Raw genomic sequence first — 12,516 nt, 5'->3', positions numbered from 1 at the left:
TTAAAAACACTTAAAAAATTAGGCCAGCCCGGCTTGCTGAAAAAGGAAGGTTTTAAGGGCACGGCGGAAGGCACCGAGGTCTTGGATTCTCCTTATCTCTGGAGGCAATTCATTTTGTAGAATTTTATGAGATATAAAGTTGGATGTATTCTTGATACTTAATAAATGTGTCAATTTACCTCTATGAATAATCTTTTAAAATGATGAAAAATTTCTTTTGATATTTAATACTGCTTTTAATTTTTTAGAAATAATTATAGCAATAATTTAAATAGAATGGATTACAGTGAAATTGTATATATGTATGAATTTTAAACAGCACAGTTATTGTGGTCTTAAGTTTTTTAAACTTTTAGATATTTTGTGAATATCCTTATCAGATTTCCTCAGTTGGAAAATGTAGTTGTACATATCCTAACCGTATATAATTTAGGACCAGAATATTTTAAGGCTTACAGTATCTGTTATTGAATGAAACCTTGCAGAAGGTTTCTGGTTTAAAAATCATTAGCTAGAATATTGGGTAATACATACACCCTGGAATTTTCTCCATTGGCTTCTCTGTTTAAAATCTTTTGATGCCTGCCAGTTTTTGAGATGCATTTCCTTGCATGTTTGTCTCTGCTAATTAGAACTATTTTATTTTCTGCAACATAAGAGCTGGCATTAAGCATGTAATTACATTATTCTTTTTTTATTTGTGCCCCACTTATCTGACCTCTTATGGGTAGAAAGGTAGCCAGCCACCTCTTACATTTCATGATGATATGAAAAATGCATAATAAATTAATCCCATAAATTGATAAATGTAATTCAGCAATATTATCTCCAGACAAACACTATTTACTTTTGATGAAATGGTTTTTGCTTCATAAAAGCTTATGAACAAATAAATAACAGGTTTTCTAACAGGCATATGGTCTTTATGCTTAAAATATGTACAGGACACTTAAACTGCAATAGGAATCTGCAATGGTATTTATAGGGATTATGCCATGTTATATGTAACCTTTACAGATTACAGTACAGGAATTATCTGAAGGCTGTTTCTGGGTGAAAGCTAAGGAGGATCGTTATGAGAGTGATGATCTTTTTGCCAAGCTAACACTTCGTTTCTCAACTGCACAGACCAAATGTAAGTATGCACTTTGAGCAACAATAAGTAAGGAATGTGAGCTGGGCAGCGATATAATTTACCAAATAAATAAAGTAATAACTTCATAGATGTACACTGAAGACAGAAATGTGTTAAGGATGGTTTATGCTTTTGTGGGGAAAATAAATTGAGTTCGCAGCAGGGCCAGTGGCAGCTGAAAATTAGGAGGGTCACACTTTTTTTAAAAAAATTATTTATTTATAATGCCGCCCTTCTCCGGAGACTCAGGGCGGTTTACAATGCTCATCCAACAAACTTCCTTAGACTTTTAGGCATAGACGGTTACCTTACACACACTTCTAAATGGTGCCCTCATTTGGCAGCAGGAAGGGACATGAGATCAAACTCACCACAACACTCACCCTATAAGGCGCCCTGTTGTCATCTGGTTGAAGCTTGAAGGTTGTGAATTTTCTGATGTCAGTTTCTGTAGAATCAAAACAGGACCCAAAGCAAATAATCAAGCTCACTGTAGTGTTTATTAGATAGTACTTACTGGAGAGGGTCTTCTTTAAAACAATAGTGAGAGACACACCCCTGCAGACAAAAAGATGCATTCTTTTATACATTTCAGAATGGAGGGGGAAATGAACATGCCTACATGTTCATGAGTGTTAGTATAATAGATCTCAGTTTACTTTCTGCCCTTCTGTTATCTACATAGGACAACAGTCTTAGAAGAAACATTTGCATCTTGAAATTCAGTGATTGGATAAAGATAAAACTTACCCATGGGGCCACTGTGAGTTGCAAGGCCACATTCCCTATGTCTCAATTTGCCTATTAAATACTCCCATTCCTCTGAAAGCGCATTTTGTAATCAGTGAAGTTACCACTCCATAATTTTAACAGTAAACCCATATCCATAAAGTCTCTACAGTATATTTACATCTCTTGGATGTGTAGGTGTTCTTGATATATAAGTGCTTGTTGTAAAGTAGGTTAGACTGAGAAAGAGTGACTAGGTCACAGTCACTTGGAGTTCTGTGACTAAAGATAGACTTGAATCCTGTGTTTCAATCTCATTTCCCTAGAGTAGAAGTTAGCTCAATTGTAGCAGAAGATGTGATGGAACAGTTTGACCTTCTTTAAGGAGCTGATGTCAGATAAAGCTAGGTTACTCTAAGCCAGTGCAGGAAATTGTCTGCTTGGCATCCCTGATAGCCATTTGTCACTATTAATAACCATCTTCCTCTAATAGATTCTGTGAAAAAAAAAAGATCCCTTGATGAGTTTTTGATGAGTTTCTTAAGCAAGCTAATGGAAGATAACAAGTAAATCAATTCCTTTTGGAACCAAAAGGAATATCAATTTAAAATGTATTGGTGAACTAGGGACAAGTCATAGAAAGATATATAAAATCATCATCTATTTAAATCATACTAAATGAGATAGCTCAATACAATTGATTAAAATGATTAAATTATGCAAATAGTAAACTATTCAATGGTATGTATTGACAGTGTAGATATTGGTAGCTTTTGGGATCAACCATTAATAGTAAATGAATCAGCAATCAAGAAATACACTACAGATTAGCACTTGACAGAAGAGCCATCAAAAAGGCACTAGTGAATGACTTTCATTGACAACCTTTTTCATTCTCAACTGCTTTCTTTGGATCATCTGTACTATCAGGAAATTTTCCTAGTATTTCATCTCTAAATTCTTTCTTGTAAACTTTTAAAATTAAACTGTATTTTCATTCTTCTCTTTGAAATAACAGAAAACAAAGTTGCTGTACTTCATAGCTACAGTATTTTCAGATATTTGAATGTTAATTTTACTGCAATTTTCTTCAAGCTGAACATAGCCAGTACCTTCATATAATTTGTATGTTCATATAATTTGGTCTTCAGTTCCTTCTTGTTTTGTATCAAGCTGAGTTTTAATCAATGCTTTATTACCTCGGCAGTATCTGTGGTAGACAGGTAAATCCCATTATCGTTTTAAAGAGACAAAGACCAAAATAATCCTGGAACAAAGTTTATTCTTTGCAAAGGGCCTTTCTCTCTAAAGTAGAGAAAGACGAAAACAAAACAATTTACACAAGTTTTTATAGTCTTCAGGAACATCAGGATACACGTCAATAAAGTACCTTGGGAATCAGTTTCAGATCTTACATAACATCTTATATAACATATGCAGTACATAATTCCACCCTGGAAATTCCCCAATTCCCAACAGAAATACCCCTCAAAAACATCAATTGCGTACTTCCTTTAATTAATGAGGGCAAGTTGACCCAAGAACATATTTCCTGCAAAACAAACATCCTCTAAAAAAACACAGGAATTACACACTTCTTTTCTCATGTTCTTAAATGTCAGCTAAATTATATAATCAGGTTAGACAAAATGATTTCAAAATGGCGTAACTCAGGTTATGCTTTTACAGGAATAATTCCTATTTTCTCACAATCCCCAATTCTCCTCTTCATTATCTTTTATTCCTGTAAACTATGAACATCCTGTAACAGTATAGAAACTCTTCTCCATACAATAGGTAATTTGGTCAATGCCATGTTACCACATAAAAACATTAACTTGTAAGGAACTTGTATCCTTAGACATAGAAAATGTAACCCTTCCTCCAAAATTCAAAACTTCTTGTATGAAGGTATATAATTACCAAATAGCTCAGTGCATTGCTTATATAAAAATTCCATTCTATTTGTAAGGCCAATGTATTGAGGAACTATCTCATATGTGCGTTTGCACTTGGCACACACCATCTTCAAAGGATGACTTAATACATTTCTCAGCTTCCTCAGTGGTGTCTATTAGGGTTAGTGGTGTTTCTATAAGAGAATAACGGTGCTCGAATTCAGTATGGAAACATAGCTGCTACCATGTTATAGGATAACTAGGCAACACAGCCAAAATCCCCATTCCTATCCACACCTGTAGAATAACAAACACTACCACAAAAAAAAACCCATTATTCCTAGTGAACTAGCTCCCCCAACATCAATCAATCAATCAATCAATCAATCAAGGAGAACTTACATCCACTGGATACCAAAACATAGATTTACACCAATCAATAATATCTTTCCTCAATACAATCAAAAACACAACAAGAATTATTACCACTCCTAGCCAAATACAAAATTCTTCTTAAAACTCTTCTTCCATCCATTGGTCCCCAATCGTCTAAGGTTTGTCATCAAAAAGTCAATTTAAAAGGGTTTGCAGGTTCCGTAGCAACTGTCCTTCCATAATGCAAAACCACCAGTCCCTTGACTCTGGAATAGCATACCCAACCTTGTTCCTTAGTCCTTACAGCCGATTCAGTAGTCAGCAAAACTTGGAACGGTCCTTTCCACACCAGCTGCAACTTCTTCTCAGTAATGGCTTTTATTGGACCCAGTCTCCACTTTTATATTCATGGATTTGGAAATCAAGCGGTGGATTCTGTCCTTTTTACCTTAAATGAGAAAAACACTGGGACAGTCTCTGTATATATATTTTCAGAAAAAACATCCTTCAATTCTATCCTAGGCATTCCAACGTTCCCCACATATGGCAATCCAAACATCATTTCATACATAGATATCCCCAAATCTTTCCTAGGACTAGTTCCTATTCTTAATAGAGCTAAAGGCAAACACTTCATTCAAGGTAGTTGAAACTCTAACATTAATTTTTATAACATAGATTTACTTATCTGATTAGCACATAAACAATAAATGTAATTGCTAATCAATTCCTAATTGTTCCATAAGCTTCATCACCTTGGACAATGAAATGTATACCCCTATCACTATCAATAAGATCAACCAATGCATATTTGCGTATTATTCACTCCAATATAATTTAACAATCTTCTGAACACCTATCTTTACACAAAGAAAGGCTTCAACCTATTCAGTAAAATAATCCACTATTATTATTACATATATCAATGGTCACACCACCAGCATTTCAATGTAATCTACTTAGATTCATTGAAAAGGCCAAATGGTCAAATCTCTACATATTTTTTTCTTTACATACACAATGTATTCATTTCCGTACCATTTATATAACTATTGTATACACACCCCTAGACACATATATGCATATACATTTAATAAAATCAATAAGTGCTTGCGTTCTCCAATAGGTTCCCTCATGCACTCATTCAATCACATTCCACATCACAACTTTAGTAAAAATTTGCACTCCATTCTTATTAATCCATTTCCCATTCACTTACACACCCCTTCATCCACTATTTATATAATATCAAGTTTAGAAGGATCCTCAGCTGCCTTTAAAACAGCTGTGATAAGTTCCACCTATAGCAATTCCTTTTACTAAATATCAACCCCCTTTCAATCCAGATTATCCCAAAAGTATGTAAGATACCATAAGCATAGTTTAAATCAGCATAAATATTCCCTACCTCATTAATTAATATGTGCAATGCTTACAATAAAGCAAAAACCTCACATATCTGCACTGACCATTCAAACGGTAACTTTCCCGCTTCCAATATCTCAATAGTGTCTCCATTCACAACTGCATCTCATCCAGTCTCAATTCATTTATTCATAACCACACAATTTCCCATCTCTCTCTCCTATTGGTCACGAGAACCAAACTCTCTTGAGACAATTTTAAAAAACCTAGCATTTGTGCACCACCTTTAGTTCCCAGTCCACATGCGAACCAACACTCCTATGGCACTCCATCTTCCATTACTACAGACAAGTGGAAATTTTTCCTTAAACTAGGCAAACATAACACTGGAGCAACACTACATTATTACTTTCTTCAACTCTTCAATCTTTCTTCCAAACAACTTAGTTTAGAATTAACTATCAATAAATCAATAGAGTCTCAATAAATACTCAACTCTCCCCACTTCTATCACAATTAGCTAAACTATTTCCACAAGCTTCAAAGAAATACAAAGCTTAATCTAAATTCACAAGTCTATACAGACTAATTTACAAGTAACTTCCTAGCTAACCAGACCAAAAGTCATCTTTACCTTCTACCAATAATTCTTCCCTCAAGGGAACATCCCTTATCTAGACAACACTAAGCTAAATAACATAGTCAACTATTCCCCAGACTATCCAGTATCTAAAAATCTCCTTCTCAGCATTCAAAATCATTCAAAATACACAGACACAAAAACATAAAAGAGGGTAATAAAAAACTTCAAAAAGCAAAAGAAAATTACCTAATAGAGGTACTCCGGATCTCTACTCCCAAAAACTTTTCAAACTTTCAATGTCACTTCTCTAAAGCAGAACAGGAAATACATCTGCATAGCTGCCAATGCAGTCAGAAACAATGCAGGATCAAATCACCCATTCGCCCCTCCTTTCTCTCAGACAAACTCAACAAAGGAAAAAAAATGTGTAAAAGGGAAAACAAACCGCACCTTCCCTCCCCCCTCTTATTCAGAACAAAAAGACGGAGGAAATATAGAGAAGAAAAATACTACTCCTGTCTCCAATTAACATCGCAAATACCTCTACCTAATCCTACTTCTCCATAGGATCTCTCTCATCTCTCACTTGCTCATTCAAACACTTGCTATTACAACATAACAACAACTACAACAACAAACTCTTGCCACTCACTATTTCAATATACAAAAGAAGATTTCTCAGGTTCAACACACAGGCATTCACAAATATCAGGATCACTTTACCACCCCCATTTAAGGGCTTACCACACTCACTCATATTTATTCTGCAATCAGACCTTTTAGTGTATTCCAACACACACATGCCTTTTCCCTACCAACTAGTCAGCATAAATACTTCAAGGAGCTTTATTATCATTCTCAGTATTATTATTTTACAAGACAATGAGCTCTATTGCCTAAACAACTCTCATTACACACACATATACCATTTAACAACATTTGCAAACCTGGAATAAAACCTGGAAAGGTTCCATCCCTTCAGATACCCATTTCATTTTTATCCTTGACATCTTGTAGCCTATTCCTCAAGCAGTGGAAAACTTCAGAATGCGGTTTTTAATCAAAAACTTGATTTCGGGCCCTAACCACACCTGTTCTCCACAGCTCCAGGCTTAAGCCAAGAAGGTCACTTAATTAGCCGGCACACACATATCACCATCACATCACATTAATCAAAGACAAAATATTCGCATTCAACCTCAGATAAGAAGAACAATAAACCTTCCTTACCACATTCCTACAGAGTTTTCTGCCTCATCCAAGAACAATAAAGATCTGTATACCAAGCTCACATCCCAGAAGAGACAATGCATCTCTCCCAAGCAAATTAAGAACAAATATCACATCCAAACATATAATACACTTTCCACAACTCAATTGCACATTCTTCAACAATGGCACATCAAAAAGGTATACCCTTGACACCCCTTATCTTAATAGTTACAACTGTGTGATGCACTCCTCTAGGCAATTTACAAATAGAGGTTCTAGTCACACCCGTATCTATTAGAAACACATGATCTTCCTTTTCTGGACCCACTAATCATCCTCTTCTCAGGACAAATTCTAGCAAAATGCCTCTCCTTTACACACACAAAGCACTTTTTGCTTTCCAATCCACCAACACTAGACTTTTTTCCACTGGAGTAATCCTCTCCCAATTCCAGGACACTGTCGCCACATTGCAACCAAAGTTTCACAAAACCTTTTCCTCTTCTACCTAACTCCTTTCCCTCTCCTGTCCATTTCAACACAGACACTATCATTCATCATTTCTTTCCTTCTTTTTCCCTTCTAGTCTTGGCCACGTCCCTATTCACATAGACCTTTTGAGCTTCTTTCAACAGAGTAGCAATATCAGTAGTAGCTTCTGTATGTCTGGCCATGATTTCGTCACAAATTTCATTTTCATTAAGGACTCATAAGCCGGCGTTTCAGGAGAAAGACCAGTGTGCTTATTCAAATTGTCCTTAATATTTTCCAGAAATACAGACGGTGTTTCTTCCCACAACTGTTCCACCTCCAAACCTTTTGTTTCTTCCTTGAGGTACAGCTGTCTTAACTCCCTCCATTTGCTCCCGATCAGCTAAATTATTATTATTCCAACCAGGATCAACTAATGGAGACTTAACATCTGCAGCAACGGGCTGAACAGCCCCCACTTGGGTTTTATCCCAACAAAAAAGCCATAGCTGCCTTTCAAATTTGTGACCTCTCCTCAGGGGAGAACAAATAACCCAATATATATACTGTAACTCTGCAAAAGTATACAGATTGGTTCTCAGGAATAAATCCAATGACTCAGACAACTTGATCAGATCCGCCTATAAAGACGGCATATTTCTTTTATAATCTTCCAGATCAGAAGATGTCAAAGACTCATTCACAAAAGCCGCAATACCATTCGGCATTCCTCTTAAAGGAAACATTCCTTTAGTTTGTGAACATTTAACATGAGGAGAAGTGGACGGATTCTGTTTCACGGTTACTAACAATTCACCCAACTCCTTCTCCAGCTACCTATATTACTGCCCTGCTGAAGTCTCTTCCTTTCTGCTCCCAGCAGCAACATCAATTTCACCCACAACTTCCATTATACGAAGGAGGGGGAGGTGGGCATGTAGCATAAGCTAAAGGATTCCAACCTTCCTCTTCTTCTTCCTTCCCATACAAGACTCTAGAACTTCTCGGGGAAGAGGGGTTAAACTACTGAACGTGGAACTGAGGTTCAACATATAACAATTGAGCTTTCAACTTCTTTGTTCACCAAAACGTTCTTCAAAACATTGATCCAATATGGGTCTGACTCCCCAAACTTACTCCACCTATAATTAGGCTGTATCAACACAAACGTCAACCAAACCTCCTTACAATAATTAATCATAATCTCCTTATCTAATACCTTCGTACAAGCTTTCAACCAATCCTCTAACCACTGTACTAACAATTTCCCTAATGGAGATATGGGGGATGGAGGATATTTCAGTCTCAGCAGCACTTTTCCCTAGTAAAGGCCCCATACTTTCTCCAACCTGTATTACACTAATTATACACACAAATCATACAGGCCATACACACACAAACATACACAAATCCAAACCACCAAAAAGAAAACATATACTCACTCCTGGTGCACCGAAGTTTTCAGGAACGTTCCTCTCTCTGTCCAGGCATTCAGGTCTCTGCCTCAAGGTTCATAGAAAAGCAATTCCGGCTGGAAAGGAAATAACCCCATCTCACTGAAATCAGTGGTTGTGCGCACGTATCAGGGAATTCCATTCCAGACAGAATGTTTTCAGTCCCTTCGGGCGCCAATTGTGGTAGACAGGTAAATCCCATTATCGTTTTAAAGAGACAAAGACCAAAATAATCCTGGAACAAAGTTTATTCTTTGCAAAGGGCCTTTCTCTCTAAAGTAGAGAAAGACGAAAATAAAACAATTTACACAAGTTTTTATAGTCTTCAGGAACATCAGGATACACGTCAATAAAGTACCTTGGGAATCAGTTTCAGATCTTACATAACATCTTATATAACATATGCAGTACATAATTCCACCCTGGAAATTCCCCAATTCCCAACAGAAATACCCCTCAAAAACATCAATTGCGTACTTCCTTTAATTAATGAGGGCAAGTTGACCCAAGAACATATTTCCTGCAAAACAAACATCCTCTAAAAAAACACAGGAATTACACACTTCTTTTCTCATGTTCTTAAATGTCAGCTAAATTATATAATCAGGTTAGACAAAATGATTTCAAAATGGCGTAACTCAGGTTATGCTTTTACAGGAATAATTCCTATTTTCTCACAGTATCTGTTTTGTAAAACGTGCAAAATATTTGTAAATAATAACTTCTATTCATATAAAACAAACCAGCATATAGTAGCTGCTTATAATATCACCTCATGCAAGTGTTTTCTTAATGTAGTTGTATATTTGTGTTGTATATATACTAGTTTATGTCTGGGAAAGTAAGGCCCTAATTTTTCATGTAGAAAATAACTTGAAAAATTATATTTACCCTCTAGTGGATACAACTGAATATTACAAAAATACGTTCTATAAGTTTCATACATTTCAAACAAATTCTATAAAACCTAATTTAATTAAAATTAGAATTCACATAAATTAGACCAGAGCATCTCAAACTCTTGAGTAAATTATCCAAAGTTGGGTGAAAGTGTTTTTTCTTTGGGTAACAACACACAAACTCATTACTCAGTCGAAACAGGGACATTTAAATAAGGACTTCTTTGATAAGCTGTAAAAAGAACATTCCAATAAGCAGTTTTGAATAATGAGGCAAAAGGTTTAGGAAGCACTAGTTTAGACTTAATTCTGACTTTCTTCAGTTATCCGCTTTTCTATTTTTTTATTCTGTTGCTTTCTAAAATATGTACTTCGCTTTCTAATTATCTCTTCATCCTAGAACCCTCTGAAATTCAATTACTGTTTTTTTCCTCTCTGATCTTTCTGTACATACTGTTTTGGGGTGCCCACTTTTAGTTTTAGCTTGTGATTGAACAGTTTTGTTTCTGTTATGATTTAAAATCAGTCACTTCTTTCAATCTCTCCCTTTTCTCATAATGAGGAAGAAGTTAATCATTACACATAGTCCTCAGTTTACAACCACAATGGAGCTCAAAATTTATGTTGCTTAGCAAGACAATTGTTAAATGAGTTTTGCCCCATTTTACAACTTTTCTTGTCACATTTGTTAAATGAATCACTGTAGTTGTTAAATTAGTAACATTGTTAAGTGAATCTGGCTTCCCCATTGACTTGGCTTGTCAGAAAGTTGCAAAAGGGGATCACATGACCCTAGGACACTTCAGCAATTATAAATATGAGTCCATTGCCAAGTGACTGAATTTTGATCACATGACCATGGGGATGCTGCAATGGTTGTAAGTGTGAAAAACGGTCATAAGTCACTTTGTTCAGTGCCAGTGCAACTTTAAACGGTCACTATATGAATTGTTGTAAATCGAGGACTACCTGTATGTAATTCTGGCAATGATGTTGATGATAGTTTAAAAGAGGAAGTGTTATAATATAAAGGTTAAAATTTGTATAGTTTTAAAACTACCAATGAAAAAAAGAAACTAAAGACAAATGGTTAATTTAGTAACAATTCAAAAGCATAATGTAGATGTTTCTTTTTTGCATAATATGGAATATTATGTTTATAATTGTGCTAAAATTTGCGCAAGCTTCCAAAATGCAGTTAATGAAATTTCTAGCAGTCCTAATCTGAGTAACAATCTTTCAAGTATGTGCTTTGGATGCCATCTGCTGGCGGGAAAATAATGCTTGTTTCCCTTCATTCTTTTAAAGACTTTTTCTTCCACCTAGTCCAGTGATGGCAAACCTTTTAGACAACGAGTGCCCAAACTGAAAGGTGTGCGCACTCGCAAATGCATGTGTGGACATGCATACATGCACAGACATACGTGCGTGAATGTGTGGACATGCACGCATGTGTAGCAGAGACCCGAAATCCAGGTGGGAGGCGGGACATCCCAACACAGGCAGCACAGCAAGAGTTAAAATCTTTTTCTTTCATGAGCTTCTGTTTCATTATTTGCAGGGAAACAGAAGCTCACGAAATAAACACCACAGAGATCTGACCTGGGACGACAGCACGCGTGCCAGCAGAGAGGGCTCTGTGTGCCACCTGTTCACCATCACGGACCTAGTCTTTCTCTTTGGCCTTGCAAAATAGAAAAAGATAGGAAGCTACTTTTTAATATGTATTGCTTTACAAAAGACAGAAAGAATATGCTGGCCTATATCTTTCTTTTGAAAGTTTCTTTAGATACTGAAACAGGAAAAGTAGCATGCCACCACAAACAAGAATAATTATTGTTTTGCTGCCCTGGGAAAATATTTTACTTTCCACTAATTTCATTAGAGTATTAAAACATTTCAGACTTTTGGCCAAAAGAATAATATATTTCTTCCATCATTTTCATACCATAATATATACTTTCTGGTCAGTTCCCTGGTCTCTAAAAATGTAAATTGGAAAATAGCTTTTGTAATATGTACAACATTGTCTACTTTGAAAGGTTTTTTCTTGTAACAAAATAGTATCAGAGGTGAAATGCAGTTCTATTAAAGAAAGTTTGTTTTGTTTTGTTTTGAGTTGGTTTGAAGAGAATTTCATCTCTGTAGTCTCCATTTGATACAACTATCCAGACTCCCAAAAAGGAGCTATAATTGGACAGGTTAGCATGATAACTTTTCTCACATACTGTTTATCAGTATGAATTTACAATTCATTCATGGCTTGGGACTGGATTACCTGAGGGAATGTCTTTTTCCAAGAGTTTCTACCTGTCCAATTAGATCCAACAGATTGGACATACTACAGCAGGGATGTCAAACTCAAGGGATCCAGCCCACGGAGTGCTTATCTGGC

At 35.9% G+C, this 12,516-nt stretch overlaps 1 protein-coding gene across 1 annotated transcript in view; it reads left to right on the top strand.

Annotated features, from left to right (window-relative positions):
• DIAPH1 (diaphanous related formin 1) overlaps nt 1-12,516 on the top strand; it is a 205,472-nt gene that overhangs the window by 93,296 nt on the left and 99,660 nt on the right. Inside the window, 1 exon segment of the mRNA XM_070940849.1 lies at nt 1,018-1,135. Within this exon segment, the coding sequence (XP_070796950.1) occupies nt 1,018-1,135 (118 nt within the window).

The sequence above is a fragment of the Pituophis catenifer genome, unplaced genomic scaffold (genome assembly GCF_029215685.1).
Source record: "Pituophis catenifer annectens isolate HBS135680 unplaced genomic scaffold, rPitCat1.0.hap2 SCAF_3, whole genome shotgun sequence".
Classification (NCBI taxonomy): Eukaryota; Metazoa; Chordata; class Lepidosauria; order Squamata; family Colubridae; genus Pituophis; species Pituophis catenifer.
Note: the sequence above shows the minus strand (reverse complement) of the source record. Positions and strands in the feature narration are given on the sequence as shown.